Below are 18,366 nucleotides of genomic sequence, written 5' to 3' on the forward strand. Positions count from 1 at the left end.
AGGGCCGTCTATAGCACGCTACTTTAATAACACGGGGTGCATGTCAGTGTATTTCGCAGTAAATTGAGTGAGATTTTGGGAATACCTTGCGATGTTTAGTGCTCCTGTACGACGAGGTCTTTCATCAGATTTCCTTGAAAATCGGGGAAAGTAGAGTTTAATATATACATGAGACAATTAAGAGTGAGCCAAAAAATAAAAGACTTTCCCTTTATAATAATTGAAGTTGAAAGTGAAAAAAGACAATTTTCTGCCATTGCTTAACTGTGGGACCCCTTTTATTTGAGCAAAAGAGACTACTTTTCCATATGTTAAAGTGAAAATGGTTTCTATTTTGTGTGAGTTCTGATGTGATATTTAAGATGAGCTTTTTGCGCAAAAGTTTTCTGACAATATTCACACTGATATGGCTTCTCTTTCAAGTGAGTTTTGATGTGATTTTTAAGACAGGTTTTCTGTGTGAAAGTCTTCTGGCAAATGTCACACAGAAATGGCTTTTCTTTTGTGTGAGTTCTGACATGTCGCTTATGAGTACTCCTGTCTGCAAAGCATTTCTGGCAATATTCACACTGGTATGGTTTCTCTTTCGTGTGAGTTCTGATGTGGTCTTTTAGGTAACTGCTACGAATGAAGCATTTCTGACAATAATCACACTGAAAGAGCTTTTCTTCTGTGTGTGTCTTCATGTGTTGTTTACGATTGTTGCTTTCTGTAAAGCATTTCTGGCAATATTCACACTGATAGGGTTTCTCTTTGGTGTGAGTCCTGATGTGTCGATTTAGTTTGCTGTTATTTGGGAACGTCTTCTGACAGTACTCACACCGATAGGGTTTCTCTTTGGTGTGAGTTTTGAGGTGTTGATTAAGTTTGCTTTTTATTGGGAACGTCATTTGACAGTACTCACACTGATAAGGTTTCTCTTTGATGTGAGTTCTGATGTGTCGATGAAATTTGCTATTTGTTGAGAAGGTCTTCTGACAGTACTCACACTGATAGGCTTTCTCATTTGTATGTATTCTTATATGGCTTATCAGGCTACTTCTATCTGCGAAACATTTCTGACAATACTGACACTGAATGGTGACATTTATGGTTTGTGTTCTGATGTCCATGATAAGATCACTGTTATCCACAAACTCTTTCTGGCAATGTTCATATATGTCTGTGTATGTGTTTGTATGACTGCTATCTTTTCGTTTAAGCTTGTAGAAACTCTGCTCTCTGGCAATACATCTGTCATACTTCATCCGATGTCTACCAACATGTCGCTTAAATCTATCAGCACAGTCCAAGCAAATTCTACAGTACAAGCAAGTAAATGGTTGAAGCATCATATTGATATTAGGTGTCTTTCTTAGAATTACGCACAAAGAATTAATAGTCAATTGGTTCTTCAACAGATGGTTACTTACAATACTATCTATGCATATCAGTCCTATAGACCACTATATTTCTTGCGAGTTTCACTGACCAGACACACCACTTCTACAAGGTTATGATTTTCAGCAATGCGTTCGTCCTCTCGAAAAATTAATGTATCTCGATGATGCTGAATCACTCAAGACATAAAAATTACTTGTATCAGGTCACAATGATTCCAACATCTGCAAGAAATAAAAAGTCAGGACTATATCTTACTATAGTGATATATCACCATGATTTTATAACACACCTTGTTATTAAGGTGATATAGCAGTGACTACATTTTCTTTGTAACTAAACATCAACTTCATATCATCACCATGTAATTACAAATGTGCATATTAATTAGCTACTATGCACATTTAATTAGCGACATGTTAAAATTAAAACAAAAGGTTGATGAGGTGTCATTTAAGCTCTTGCAAAGATCTACAAAATGACCATATCGGCAACAGTACGGAAACGCTTCAATATGCAAATTTTTTGGCTCGCTGCACTCGCATCATACATGTACAATGACATATAGCAAGTAAATGTTTTAAACATCATCAGCGGCTTCCTTTGAATTGGATAAAGAATTAATGAAGTCAATCATTCCTCTCATCAGATGATTACTTACAATGTAGCGTCAGTGTACTAGCTTTGAGTAGACACACCTCTGCAAATGTTTGATGGGTTGTACTTGTGATCGACAATATTACCGGTCCTTTGATATTACATATGTATAGCTTGGCATTTTCCTGGTCACAATTATTCCAAAATCTGGAAGAGAATAATGCAGAGACTCGTCGGTTTCATTTTACACTATGTCATGCAATGTATGTGGTTGACATATACATTTGCTGGATTTTGGCAACATGTACTTTAATATCAAGTTATAATGCTTGTATCTATAAATTAGAGCTTCCAAGCAGGAATTGTTACATAAAATGGGTCGAAATTCATTAAATTTCTTATTTTTCAGATTTTGACATAATTTCTTGATTTTTGGCTCATTTTGAGCCTATGAGTTTTCGCGGAAGGTGTAAAACGGGTGATGGAATGCAGTTTAAGGCCCCGTATCCATAGGCTGTTCCCTTGTGGCATGTGCCCTTGTTCCGTGTTCACTTGTTCCCATGTGACCTGCCACACAGACAACGAAGCTTTGTTTTGCTTAGTGGCCACTAAGCACCTTGTCTGTGTGGCAGGTCACATGGGAAGAAGTGAACACGGAACAAGGGCACACGCCACAAGGGAACAGCCTGTGGATACGGGGCCTTAAACCAGTGGCGGATCCAGAGCAGTCAGAGGGGGGGGCCCAATTTTTGAAAAAAAATTTAAGTAATGGCCGCGAAGTGGCCATCCCGGAGCGCTTGCGCGACGTAGGGTGGTGTCTGAGGGGGGATGTGCCCCCCTCAGAAGTTAGAAACTTTTGGAAAATGTAGACCCATTTGAAGCCATTTGGTGGACCATTTTGTCACTATTATTGTGTAAAATTTTGGTTTGAAAAAGCCTAAAATTTGAGAAAAACAGCCCAATTGAAGCCATTAGTGTGGACAAGTTTTGACTTTTATTGTGTGAATTATTGCTTTATAATTATGTACCAATAAAGTTTGGCACGCAGGGGGTGTCTGAGGGGATGTTCCCCCTCAGAAGTGAGAAAAATTTGTAAAATGAAGGCCTATTGAAGCCATTTGGTGGACTATTTTGCACTATTTATTGTGTAAAATTTTATGTTTCAAAAGGCCGAAAATTTGCGAAATGAAGGCCCAATTGAAGCCATTTGGTGGACCATTTTGTCACTATTATTGTGTAAAATTTTGGTTTGAAAAAGCCTAAAATTTGAGAAAAACAGCCCAATTGAAGCCATTAGTGTGGACAAGTTTTGACTTTTATTGTGTGAATTATTGCTTTATAATTATGTACCAATAAAGTTGCGCACGCAGGGGGGTGTCTGAGGGGATGTTCCCCCTCAGAAGTGAGAAAAATTTGTAAAATGAAGGCCTATTGAAGCCATTTGGTGGACTATTTTGCACTATTTATTGTGTAAAATTTTATGTTTCAAAAGGCCGAAAATTTGCGAAATGAAGGCCCAATTGAAGCCATTTGGTGGACCATTTTGTCACTATTATTGTGTAAAATTTTGGTTTGAAAAAGCCTAAAATTTGAGAAAAACAGCCCAATTGAAGCCATTAGTGTGGACAAGTTTTGACTTTTATTGTGTGAATTATTGCTTTATAATTATGTACCAATAAAGTTGCGCACGCAGGGGGTGTCTGAGGGGATGTTCCCCCTCAGAAGTGAGAAAAAAATTTGTAAAATGAAGGCCTATTGAAGCCATTTGGTGGACTATTTTGCACTATTTATTGTGTAAAATTTTATGTTTCAAAAGGCCGAAAATTTGCGAAATGAAGGCCCAATTGAAGCCATTTGGTGGACCATTTTGTCACTATTATTGTGTAAAATTTTGGTTTGAAAAAGCCTAAAATTTGAGAAAAACAGCCCAATTGAAGCCATTAGTGTGGACAAGTTTTGACTTTTATTGTGTGAATTATTGCTTTATAATTATGTACCAATAAAGTTGCGCACGCAGGGGGTGTCTGAGGGGGATGTTCCCCCTCAGAAGTGAGAAAATTTTGTAAAATGAAGGCCTATTGAAGCCATTTGGTGGACTATTTTGCACTATTTATTGTGTAAAATTGTATGTTTCAAAAGGCCGAAAATTTGCGAACGCATGGGGTGTCTGAGGGGGGATATGCCCCCTCAGAAGTGAGAAACTTTTGCAAAATGAAGACCTAATTGAAGCCATTTGGTGGACCATTTTTACACTATCATTGCGTTTTAAAACAAAAAAGGTTTGTAAAATGTAGGCCTAACACTGACACTTTATAGGCCTAAGACTTGAGATTCGCAATTAAAGCATGCATGGTGTTGAATTGAAGTCGGCTCGGAGTCCGTCTTAATAGGCCTACTGACTTTGGTGACAAAATGTGACGGGCCCTACATATCGGTGGGCCCGCCGTAATTTTCACATGCTTTTAGGCAGAGGACCCGCCTTCAAGCAAAATAATCACATACCTATATAGACTGACCCGACTGCGATTTAGGCATGGGCCTACTATACGTGCAATTTAACCTTTTCCCTTCTCCTTTTCTCCCTTTTTTCTTCTTTTTTTTCTCCTTTTCTCCTCTTTCTCTTCTCTTCTCTCCTTTCCTCTTTTTTTTTTTTTTTGGGAGGAGGGGGGCCAGGCCCGCCGGGCCCCCCTGAATCCGCGCCTGCCTTAAACTGCATTGTAGCCGACGGGTACCCAACTAAAGGCTGCTAGTCAGGTGTAGGAATACGTGAATTTGGATTCCTCTATACCTTTGTACAGAGGTTTTATACAGCGAGTATAGGCGATGGGTGGTGAAACACGATTAGTATATAGTGTCTTGGATATCAACAAGCAATTGCCCGGAGGGTGAGAAAAGGGGATTTCTTTTTGGGGATATTTATACCAGCAAAAGAGGGGGGGAGAAGGTTAAGGAAGAAGGAACGAGTGATCTACGGGTGGTGAACATTCTACACATTTTCGCAGATTTTTAATCACCCGTGTTTTAGTTAGGCATATAGACCTATCATGCTTGAAATAAAACATTTTAAATACTAACAATGTTTAAAACGTGTCTATTTTCGATAACGGAATAAAACAAAACATGACAGAATGTTGCTCACCTATTTTAAGTTTCAAACTAAATATAATACTGTTTTCAGTTTATTCCGTTCATAAAATTCGAAAATTTTGATTAGTATAAAGCTTGATATTATCCAAAATCAGAAATAGTAACAATCTTTAATTAATGTCCGTCTTAAAAACGGAATATACCAAAATATGACAAAATATTGCTCATCTATTTTAAGTTTCAAACTAAATATTATGTTTTCAGTTTAATCCGTTCAAAAATTTAAATTAGTATAAAGCTTGATACTATAAAAATATTTGATGTCGATCCGTCTTAAAAACGGAATAAACGCAATAATGGGAAACTTGAAGTTTACAGGCTGGAATATCAAAATCAACGTGCCCAGGTGAAAAACATGATCCAAAATGCAAAAGTGGAATATTATTCTTCACAAGTTAGTGAAAGTGCAGGTGATCAAAAGAAACTGTTCAATGTCATTGACAGACTTCTTCAAAAATCTAAAATAACTGTGTTACCGTCTTCTGATTCTGATGAATCACTTGCAATCAAATTTGCTGATTTTTTCCGTGAGAAGATAGAAACCATTCGGAAAACATTCATTATCAAACCTATATGTGCTACATCAAATCCATGCTCGTCTGTACAAAAAATTGAATTCTTTCGCACCCACTGATTGTGATGAGGTTAGAAAAGTCATCATGAAATCGCCATCGAAATCATGTGAATTAGATCCTCTACCTACATCTCTAATTAAGGACAACATTGATATTTTTGTGCCATATATTACTGACATTGTCAACAAATCGCTTCTTACAGGAATTTTTCCACAAAGTCAAAAACTGCTTATGTTCGTCCTCTTATTAAAAACCTACTTTGGATAAAGAAATCTTCAAAAACTACCGACCTATATCCAATCTCAAATTTCTTGGAAAGACAATTGAAAGAATTGTTTCCAACAGAATTTCAAACCATATCAATAAATTTTCCCTATCAGATCCCTATCAATCAGCTTATAAACACTACCACGGAACAGAAACTGCTCTCCTTCGAGTTAATAATGACATTCTCACATCACTTGACAATGGCCAAATCACAGCTTTGATTCTTCTCGATTTAAGTGCTGCATTTGACACTGTTGACCATAATATTCTTCTTTCCCGTCTTCACTATTATCTTGGCATTCAAGATCTTGCCCTGGACTGGTGTAAATCATATCTTACAAATAGGCCGCAATATGTTCGCATTGGCAATGCTACTTCTCATTCTACCATTCTTGATTATTCTGTGCCTCAAGGCTCTGTACTTGGACCTCAGTGGTTTACCATTTACACCTACCCTGTACGGGATATCGTTCTTCGCCATCAATTGAATTATCATGTTTATGCGGACGACACGCAACTTTATTTATCATTTGAATCTTCTCAACATAGTGCTAATTCTGCAATTGCTTCTCTTCAAATCTGTATCAGTGAAATCCGTAATTGGATGAAATCAAACTTCTTGAAGTTAAATGATGATAAAACAGAATTTCTTCTGTTCGGATCGCACCAACAGCTCTCTAAAATCAACATTGAAAATGTTTGCATCGGTGACTCTGCAATTGCCTTATCTTCCAAAGCACGCAATTTAGGTGCATTTTTTGACACTCACATGACCATGCAACCTCATATCTCTAATGTCATTCGTTGTTCAGCGCTTCAACTACGTAACATCAGCCGGATCCGCAAATACCTAAGTCGCGATGCTACTGAACAAATTATTCACTCATTCATCTCTTCTCGTTTGGATAACAACAATGCACTTCTTTATGGATTACCAGCAAACCAACTCTATCGCCTTCAGAAAATTCAAAACACTGCCGCTCGAATTCTTACTTTCACCAGAAAATATTGCCATATCACGCCAATCCTAAAGGAACTGCATTGGCTTCCTGTCACACAAAGAATTGTTTTTAAACTTATGTTGATTGTATATAAATGTATTAATGATATTGCTCCGTCATATTTATCTGAACTCCTTTCACATTATGTTCCCACCCGTACGCTTCGATCTGGAAACATGCAACTTCTACAAGAAAGAAAATCCAACCGCACATGGGGTGACAGATCATTTGCAATCGCAGCTCCACGTCTATGGAATGAACTGCCTATTTATATTAGAACTGCTAAAAATGTTACTGTGTTTAAAAAGTTGTTAAAAACTCATCTTATGTCAAAGACATTCTCTAATTCTTAAGTTATGTTTCTTAATTTAGTTCCAGTTTTCTTTGTCTTGTTTGTTTTTGTTTTTTGTTTTAGTGCCTTGAGCGCTCTTAATTGAGTGGATATGTGCCTTGTCGCTATTATTATTATTATTATTATAAACCAAATTATTATAGAAAGTTCATCATTTATTTTAAGGTTTCCGAATAAAATTATTAGTTTAAAATCTTCAACGAAATATTAATAATATTTATACAATTGATGTATTTTCAGAATACGAAATAAACCAACATATGAGAGAATGTCCCGGGAGAATGTCTTACCTATTTTGTCAGTTTGAAAATATAGTAAATGTAGTTATCCACAGCACTTTATAGTCCAAACAAGATTCTATTTGTTTTGAAACTTAAAAAACATTTTAGCAACACAGTTTGGTTTATTTCGTTTTCATGAAACTATTTCACCACCCGTCCCTATACTTTTGTTCATACCTTTACTGCAGACAGTATATGGAACGGGTGGTGAAACACGATTAGTATATAGTATCATCAAAACGGAATAAAGCAAAATATGACAATATTGCTCAATGTGTTTTTAAGTTTCAACATAAAGTCAAATCTTGTTTTGACTTTAAGGGGGTACTACACCCCTGCTCAATTTTGTGCCTATTTTTGCATTTTTCTCAAAAATAATAGAGCATTGGTGACAAGTAAGATATTTATATTATAGGGGCAAGGACAACAACTACTGCACTGGTAATTTTATTTCAGCACAGACAACAGTTGTGGTGTTACAGTAAAAAATGAGGGAAAACCAATATTTGATCAATAAATCAATAACTACTTGCCTTGAGTTGCTGAATTTTCAGTGCAGTAGTTGTAGTTCTTGCCCCTATAATATACATATCTTACTTGTCACCAATGTGCTATAATTTTTGCGAAAAATGCAAAAATAGGCACAAAATTGTCCAGGGGTGTAGTACCCCCTTAAATCCATTTAATAATATTTATGAAACACAACAAGTATAAAGCTTGGTAATATCCCAGACACTATAATTATACTAATCGTGTTTCGCCACCCATCCCCAATACTCTCTGTGTTAAACCTCTGTGCAAAGGTATAGGGACGGGTGGCCAAACACGATTAGTAAACTGCTCAAATAAAGAAAGTCCGCAGTCATGTAACCCGTCCTACACCAAAATCTGATCTTGTTATGACAATTTGATTGATACAGTCGTATGCAGAATCTTGTTAGCTCCAATTTAATACCAAATTTGCTACCAAACACTCAAAGGTGACAAAGATTGATACCAGTTTATGGCATTTGGTTCATTTTCAAAAGTTGCAAATCAAAACGAAGCACGCGGTCGAAATTGCTTAGCGTGGCAATATGGTCAAGCTTGCTTGCCTACGATGGGCCCCTGTCGACTATCCCAAGTGCGCGCTTTATTCAATTGTTAATTTAAAACGCATGGATTGCTACAGTGCTTTACTGATGAATACTAGGGCACGATGCGATCGATATGATCTAGCGGTTGTTTCGGGCTATGTCAATGGTCGCGCTCTGCCATTGGCACCTTTACATGTCCGCGTGGTCCGTTTTAATTTGCAACTTTTGAAAATGCACCAAATTTCATATACTGGTATCAATCTCTGTGAATTTAGAGTTTTTGGTACCAAATTTGGTATCAAATTGCACCTAACAAGATTCTGCACACGACCTTTTCGATCAAATTGTCATAACAAGATCAGGTTTTGGTGTAGGACGGGTTACATTACTGCGGACTTTCTTTATTTGAGGTGTTTATTTCGTGGATAGTGTCGTGGATAGCATCATGGCTGTTTTACTAATCGTGTTTCACCACCCGTCCCTATATACCTTTGCATTGAGGTTTTCTACAGCGAGTATAGGCGACTGGTGGTGAAACACGATTAGTATAATTATAGGGAGTATTGGATCATCTGTTGCCAAAAAGGAATTTTATACTACTTATTTCTGCGCGCACCGGATGCGTCACCCATATCAAATACTATCGATTGACCAAGCACGGAAGTGAAATAATAGCTAGAGCAGTAATTATTCAGTAAGCTAGGGGGTCAAATGTTTTTGATGACGTCACGGGTGGCAAAACACAATATTGCCAATCCATTCGCCCATAGAACAGTTTTTTTTGTCGCCTCATAGTAATATCATCATGATCTAGACTAATAGGCCTTTTATCAGTAAAAGCTATTTAGGGACCGTTCACAAACACTTGTTAGGGGGCCTGATGCAAGAAAGGAGGGGCCTGAACATATTTTTGAGCCTCCTATGGGGGACCCTGAAAAAATGACCACAAATTTTCCTGGAAAATTGAGTTTAATATGCTTTTCTATGGGGTTGACCTATAATTTTCATGTCAAAAAGGGGGGCCCTGAAATTTTTTTGCATCAGGCTCCCCTTAATAGTGTATGTGTTCGTCTCAGGTGAATGGTCCCTAATACTCCCTATCATGCATGCATGACAATTCTCAATCAACTCTTAATCATGTGAGCGATCATATAGACCACTTGACATGTGACGTCATTGCCCGGCAGTATGCGCACGCATTATGGCAGTTTCCATTGTTCTTTGCCCTGCAGTGTGCGTGCGCATCGTAGTTTGTTCAGGGCATGTGTATTTTAAATCTCCCACCACATTTCATATTGTGCAAGAAAGCCATTGAACAGTGAAGCGGTTCGTTGGAGCATATCGAAAGAACAATCCCTCGCCTTTGTTGATAAACATTGATGTCAAGTGGTCTATAGTTTCACCTGCTAGGGGAGACTAGGGTAATTGTGGCCCCCTTTTGCATTTTTACCATATAATTCTTTAAATATGAACTGGAGAAGTACATTTTCTGTATGAGTGGATAGAAGCAATCTGTACCTATAATATGTGATAAATAGACTATAATTTGAAAATATATTACAATTTGCATAATAATTAACATTATGTTAATTACTTTTAGGGGCCACAATTACCCCGTGCATTGGGGGTAATTGTGGCCCCATAACAAAATAAAGAATTTAAAGAGTACGGTATTGTGAATCCAGTTCTTCCTGATAACTATTAACAACATGTTTTATAGTCATTGCAATAATTTTAGGCGATTTTAAGGCATTTTGTAAAATACTTGTTATTATGCTAATTTTTGCATGCCGAAACTGCGGCCGAATCTGACTGTTCATTACACTGCCTTGTTTTGACTTGAAAACATACTAAATATATCTTTCTTGTTTCATTAATGACTCCCAAATGGCTAACTTGATCAACATATAACAGATTAATGACCAAAATAGCTTTTTAGGGGGGGTCAGATACAAGTAATTTGCATAAGACATGAACAGGGGCCACATTTACCCCAAGCCGGGTATTACATAATATGCAAATGTAGCTCATTAAATAAACAATTTTTTTAAATAAAATTGTTATATCAATTGAAACTGTTATGATTACCTTTCATGTCAAACACATACAAAATAGTCAGTGATACAACCAATAAGTACCACCCCTGTGACTTGCCACTTTTTTAAAACCATTCGCGATGTCGCTCCACTAATTAGACCCCCCTCATAAACATTTTAATGCTATTTAAATAATTTTTTCACCAAACAGTAGCATAAAGACCACTCACTCTTTCATACAATACAAAGTTAAGTCACCTAGACCAATGCTTAGTATAAAGACACCCTGATAAAGGCAAAGGGGCCACAATTACCCCAGTTTCCCCTATTATAATTGTGACGTGCCATGTCAAAAGCAGACACTTTTGAGCAGGTTATCAATTTCGAGGTTTTTACATATCTTAAGGGGGTACTATAATACCCCTGGCCAATTTTGTGCCTATTTTTGCATTTTGCTCAAAAATTATAGCACATTGGTGACAGGTAACAGAGTATACATATTATAGGGACAAAGACTACAACTACTGCACTGAAAATTCAGCAACTCAAGGCAAGTAGTTATTGATCAAATATTGGTTTTCCCTCATTTCTGACTGTAACTCTACAACTGTTGTCTATGCTGAATAAAATTTCCAGTGCAGTAGTTGTAGTCTTAGCCCCTATAATATACATACCGTAGAATGGGGTGAATAGGGACGCAGGGGTGAATAGGGACAGGAAAGAGAAAATTTTTTTTTTATTTCCACAGATTGAAAGAGCAATCAAACAGTATTTAGAAAATGGTTCAGCAGATGTGAAAGAATAAATTTAGGATACAGGGTGTCCAAAATAAAATTATCTAAAAAGGTTCTAAAAAACAGGGTGGTCAAAACTTTCCTGCTCCCACGGCCACTATTTTAGAAAATGAGCTGGAAATTCACCAGGACCTAGCCTGCCAGGTCCTACAACTTTCTCTAAAAGATTATTTAATAATTCTGCCAGGAATTTTTATAACAATTTTTAAAATATTTTTCAGATAAATGTCACCTAATACGGGGTGAATAGGGACACCCTTGCCACAACCACCCTTACCCCACCACACCCTATCCTATCACCCTACCCTGCTCCACCCTTACCCCACTACCCTCATGAACCTACCCCACCACCTAAACCCTACCACCACCACCCTTAAATCACTATACCACACCTTGACCCCACTAGCCTCATTAAGCCTACCATCCTCACTACCCTACCCCACTACCACACCACCCTACCCAGGCTACCACCCTCATCCACCCCTAATACTATCATGCCACTGCCAAAACTCACTACCCCACCCCTATCCCAGCACTCCACCATCCTACCCCACCCATCTACCCCACCACCCTATCCCCTACCCCACCACCCTATCCACTGCTCCACCACCACCACTTTAATCTGCTACCTCTACTACCCTGATACCTTTTCTCATACTCCACCACCCTGATCCCACTACCCCAACACCCTACCATACCTACCTACTTCCCTACCACCCAGAACCCTACACCAGCCACCCTTACCCCACCACATCCTACCCCACCTCTTCTTGTACTGACGAGCCTGATTAACGTTGTCAAGAAATCAGATTTTAATCAGTTATGATGGTATGAATTACCCTGACATGTTTCTATTGTTTTTTAAAACACATTTGGTGTCCCTTTTCCATCTATGTGGGGGTAAAAATGCATGTAAACTCCTTCAAAGTTGTACTTTCCTTATCAAGACCAGTGCTGTCCCTATTGACCCCGAAGTCGGGGGTCAATAGGGACACCAAACTTTTATTTAAAAAATATACATGTATACCCCCCACATATATTCAATTTTTTATTATGGTGGATTAAAGACATCATGGGTGGACATAATATGCCCTCAAAAGTTTGGCTTATTGGGCTACAGGAAAAAAACTACAATCTAGAGAGTGCCCAAACTGTCCCTATTCACCCCATTCTACGGTATCTTATTTGTCACCAATGTGCTATAATTTTTGAGAAAAATGCAAAAATAAGCACAAAATTGGGCAGGGGTGTAGTACCCCCTTAAATAAAGAGATATTTTGCTCCACAACGCCGTTTTCCCCAATGAAATCGGACATTCCTAAGCGAAGATATTTAGTTCGTAAGCTATGGTATTATCCCTTATTATGAAATTGGAAATTGAGATATCGGGCCCGGCCTTTAAATATTTATTGACAATGTTGAGAGTAGGAAGTACCTTGAAAAATGTCTCAAAAAATTCAAGATGCCAGTTAATATATTCCTGTCTGAAACTATCAGACAATATTTTTAACATTTATAACATCACAAATTCGCAACAAACCCAAATTGTTAAAAAATCACCCCCGGGCTATTTTAATTTTCTCCATTTACGAGCCCAAAAGTGTCTGCTTTTGACATGACACGTCACAATTTGTCATCTATTTTACATTTCAGAAACCCAACCCACCTCACCCTTGTCGTTTTTTCTTCAAGCTGTGTACATCCAAGTGGCAACAAACAGGCATAAAATCAGTAAAATGACAATATTTTCCACGTGAAAATCACTCGTTCTGTCTTTGTTCGGTAGCTGAGATTTATATACGGCCACGTGTTTTGAACTCGCCACCCTTAGCGTTACATCACAAATATTATGAATTTTTACACCAATCAAGTTTCAAATTAGAATATCTCCACAACTATCAACCCTAAACTAGCAAAAGTATACATTTTTGGAAAGCTGAAGGCAAAAGCAATTTAAATATACACATTTCAACTCACTGTACAGGGTGACCTTGAAGTTATACAGGGTGGAATAAAAAAAATCCAAATAAAAATGGGTCATTTAATGCATTGCTTATTACTAACTTGCAGTTATAAACTGAAAGTAAACAACATTGATTTGGTTAGAGGTTAGGGGGAGCCTACTGACTCTGGAAGAAAAAAAATCACAGCTGTTTGGTAATCTAGGAATACAGGGTGTCCCAAAATATGTTCACATTTTTTTACAATTCAACATATTTTGAACTGAAACATTTTACCCCTAACCCATACAAAAAAAGTAAGTCCATATTTAGATTCCTCATCAAATTTCCTCTCAGAAAATGTAAACTTTGACTATGATAGGATAAGTAATTAAAAATTTACAGCAACTTTTAGATTTTGAAGACATCCGCATTGCTTACTACAGTGTTTAATATGAAAACGGGTAGTTTTGTACATAAAAGTTTGCATTTTATAGACTAAACCAATCATAAAGAGTTAAAAATGATTAAAAACAATTAGCAGAATTAATAATCTTTCAAAAGAGCTCTTAACCATGTCTGTAGCCCATATGGATGCAAAGATATGATCAGTTGATTCAACGCACACACACAAAATCTTTATTTCCCATAGACTTTGCACATACCGCCACCGCCTCATCCGCCACCGCCTCATCCACCACCTCGGTCATTCTGAACTCAAACAACTCTAACTCCACTATTTTAGCTGATAAACAATTCTCCTTTGGAGGTCTGTTAGGGCACTTATATAGCTACAAAATGACACCAAACACACTTCAATACCTTTTGTTTAAGCAGAGATATAACAATTTGAACGAGTTTCGATTTGGAAAAGCGTAACAACACCACCATTTTTGGGTGGCGAGTTCAAAACGCGTGGCCATACAGCCTGTAGGAGCTGGTATGAGGGCGCACACCACTAAATAAACGTCCCATTGAAATCATGTGGAAATACAAGAAAGTAGTTTTTCTACGTATACCCAATGTAAGTTGTAATATTATTAATATTTATTTTGATCGAACCAATGTCTGAAATTGTTATTTAAATTTGACTTCTGTCTACTGTCTGTTCAATTAGCTTAGATTCTTGAATTTTTAAGATATTTGAAAAAATAAAAAATTGTGGCCATAGATAGTCATCAAAGAAATGTGTTAGCACAGCCTTAGACCTAACGTGATTTATATTTGTCAAATTCCGAAGTTCAATTTAAAACCCCTTTTTTTTTCAGATTTGCCTCATTTTAGGCAGTTACTTGGGTCCACCGAAAGGGTTCGCGACCTTTTACAAATCGAGTGGGAGGGTCCATTCTCAACTTAGGGCATAGACCCTATCCAATTTAGCAAAACAATCTGTCCACTAATCTGTCCTGCGTAAATTGAGTTTTGTTTAATACCACCATTCCTTCCCAAAAATATCAGCATTCGCTTGACATTTTCAGATACAGTGACTTTACAAGAATTGTTTTCTGTAACCTGATTATTTTAAATAATATTTTCTTGTACAAAAGTTCTTTTGTTTCACAGTTTTTTCAGTTTGTATTCAACAAACAAAACGAAATAACAAATTGAAAATAAATGTGTAGTTTTATAATAGCCCTATAGGCCTACACCTTTTCAATCCCATTCGCACAACAAATAAATAAATACAAATTCAAAGTTTAGACTTTCTAGAATAGAAGTCGCCTAAAGGCGATCGTCAGACGTCTGACGATCGCCTTTAGGCGTGAAACTCAGAGTAACGACTTCTATTCTAGAAGGTTTAAACTTTGAATTTTTATACGCTCTCCCTTCTTGGGATTGAGCACTCTATTCAAAAGGTAGTCTAACTATGAATATATGTTGTTAAATAAATAAATAAATAAATAAATAAATATACGAAGTAGATAAGGCTGACGTGGCAGTAAACAAAGTGCTCGATCCGTAAAGGAGAGCGCGAGCGTAAGTATAAACAGAAGTAATGCAAAAATTAAATTTTTATGCAACTGGCATAGTCCATCTTAGTGATGGACTATTGTAGCTTAAAGCAATATTATAACATTTTCAAACAAAATAGATTAGCATTTCTTTGCCATAAATAAATGTTAGCTTTTACTGTCAGATATATCCCTTTTATTTTTGAGCCGAACAACTACGGCAAAGCAAAGAAAATTGGAATTTACTACCAGCGCACATGTCGCCAATACGTACCACTCCTTCGGTGATCATGTTGTGGTACGACCCTTTGTTGTGTATATCACCGTCCCGCACGCCGTGACGTACTGTGTGTTATGAACATCGTGTATGCGTTCGACTAATAATTCCATCGTAATAATAAAGGGCTGAATCAGCCTTTAATTCAAAATCACGGATTTTGACAAAACTACAGCACTTAGAGTCTTGATTTTTGCAGGGTATATTGGTTTAATAAAGTACAATTTAATCGTGTAAAAAAGGAATTTTAAAAATTCAGTGAGGGCGTCTTCCTCAGCAAATGTTATAATATGGCTTTAAGTTCAAGCAGTTTATGTCAAGTGTATAACGACTGTATTTATATAATTATGTGTGTGCTTGTACTGTAGTTTTAAGATCAGTATGCCTAATAATTCCATCATGGATGAAACTGCCAGTTGCATAAAAATTAAATTTTTGCATTACTTCTGTTTATAAATAAATAAATAAATAAATATGCAAGGAATGTATTTATATAACCTGGGCCTATTTTAGAAAACCTTAGTTCATAAATAATAACGTAATGTTTCAACAGTAGGGTTTCAACACAAATTAGTGTGATGTGCCCTGAATAATTTAATTTGATGATTTATCTTTGTTTACAACTACATGAGTGATGACATTTTGGGGGAATTCCCCTCTCAGGTTGAGCAAAACGGGTTGAATCATATCTAATTTGGAATGTTTGGAAACCCCCCTGAGGATGTAAAGAGAAGATGATGTCACGGGATTCCCCTCAGGAAGTGATGTCAGGGGATTCCCCTCAGGAAGTGATGTAATGAGAAAGGTTAATGCTATAATTAAGGCTTGGGAATTTCCACATTTGGCTATTAATATTTGGGATTTCCCCCTGCTTGATATATAAGAAAATGTAAACACAATTATTGTCACAGTTGATAGTGTTGATCTGGGCTAGCTAGCTAATATGTTTACAGTCCAATTCCTTCAAAGAAAGGAAATTGCAAACCAGAAATATTTTATGTAGTCAAAGTACTACTATTTGCCAGTGTTGTCGGAGAAGATCTAGAATGCGTCAAAGAACGTACTTCTTCCAAGAAAGGAAATATATTCTTCTGTCGACTTGCTGAAGTCTGGTATTCTGATTCAACGCAACTGTCAAAATAAGTGGGGACAACTGCATCGCAGTCCTGCTTCCTGAAGATATTGTGTGAAAGGTGGAAATAGCACCAAGTTTGGAGAAAGCAGCGCAAGGAGTTTAATATTGGAGAACGGCGCAAGGAGTAAAGTGATTTGGAGAACTGCGCAAAGAGTTACGAATGTGTTTGGAGAACGACGCAAGGAGTTTAGTACTTGGGAGAAAGTAACACCATTTTCGTATGAGGATTTTATACGCAAGGATTTATCAATGCAAGTGTACAAAGGACTTCGCTGATTTTCGCAGAACAAGTGAATAAGGATATATTACATCAGTCGTCCAGAACATTGCAAGAACTTTATGATCGCCAAGAAGAAGAATGCTGGCTAAGTACAAAATAGATAAAGAGTGATTATATTTGATTATTGTGTATGTGCATTTGTTGTCATATATTGTACCAATAATAACGTGCTTTCAATTAAAGACTTAGATTTTGTTAGCATAATCAAACAGTGTATTTGTGTTGTGCATTCGTGTGAGTTCGGGTAAAAGGTGATTTTGGCCTTGAGTCAAGTACGACTCGTAACATTAGGCATACTGGCAAATATTTTGCTGGGTCTAAGGCTGTGCTAACACTTTTCTTTGATGACTTTGACCACAATTTTTTATTTTTTCAAATATCTTAAAAATTCAAGAATCTAAGCTAATTGAACAGACGGTAGTGACCCCGGGGGGGGGGCACTCACATGTTAAGGTGGTACGGGTATGTGCGGCGCTCAAGGGTCCCTTATTCAGGCTCTCCGGCAGCTTAAGCCCCACATTTGGATCTGCTCCAGTTCTTTGAGCCTCAAACTCTGACAATTGTAGCTCTAAGTTTAAGCTCAAATTTGGAAATAATTTAGAAATTTTTAGCTCAACAGCCTATAATTTGGCCCTAATTTCAGTTCTTCAAGCCCCTATTTTGCCTGAAAATCAGTTCTTAGTTCCCAAATTTCGGCGCTCCGCGCCGCACACCCCTACCAAAATTTAAGTTGAGTGCCCCCCTGGGGTAGTGACCAATTCAGCAATGTTTTCACCATCCCAAATATTATCTTAGATGCTTCTCAGGGAGATGCTTTATCTGAAATTTCTATTCATTCACTCGCTATGGACATGTTGTGATTTCAGAGGATTCTCTAGATTTTGCAATGACAATTTAAAGAAACAGGTGAGTGGCTTTTTTTTTTACTTTTCTGTGAACATGACCAGGCCCATACGCAGGATTTTGGGGGGGTGCTGATTTTGAAAAAGTGGACTTTTTTTCAAGAGGGGCGATTTTGGGAAAAGTGGACTTTCTTTCCAAAATTTGGACTTTTTGACCAAAAAATGGTCTCAAATTGCTCATCTTGACACAATAATCAAGAAATGGTATAGAACTTGTCTTTGATATATGATAATGAAGGCGTATGATAATGAAGTCATGGTTAGCGGGTCACACCGACATCGCCTGGCTAATAATTACTTTGTCAGCAGAGATATTAAAATCAATACCTGGAATCGATACACGTGAATGTGCTATGCACGATTTTGATATTCAG

General features: G+C 37.2%; 1 protein-coding gene across 3 annotated transcripts in view; it reads right to left on the minus strand.

Moving 5' to 3' along the window:
- Positions 1–317: 317 nt before the first annotated feature.
- Positions 318–18,366, minus strand: part of LOC140167974 (uncharacterized) — a 116,891-nt gene continuing 98,842 nt past the window's right edge. Inside the window, exons 1-3 of one of the 3 annotated variants that reach the window (XM_072191273.1) lie at positions 13,178–13,298; positions 2,042–2,184; positions 318–1,604 (exon numbers count right to left, since the gene is read on the minus strand). In XM_072191273.1, the coding sequence (XP_072047374.1) occupies positions 330–1,334 (1,005 nt within the window). In that variant the 5' untranslated portion in view covers positions 1,335–1,604; positions 2,042–2,184; positions 13,178–13,298 and the 3' untranslated portion in view covers positions 318–329. Of the gene's footprint in view, positions 1,605–2,041; positions 2,185–13,172; positions 13,299–18,366 lie in introns of those variants that run through there. The other 2 variants (XM_072191272.1, XM_072191274.1) reach the window with 2 other exon arrangements.

Source organism: Amphiura filiformis, chromosome 13 (genome assembly GCF_039555335.1).
Source record: "Amphiura filiformis chromosome 13, Afil_fr2py, whole genome shotgun sequence".
NCBI classification, from domain to species: domain Eukaryota; kingdom Metazoa; phylum Echinodermata; class Ophiuroidea; order Amphilepidida; family Amphiuridae; genus Amphiura; species Amphiura filiformis.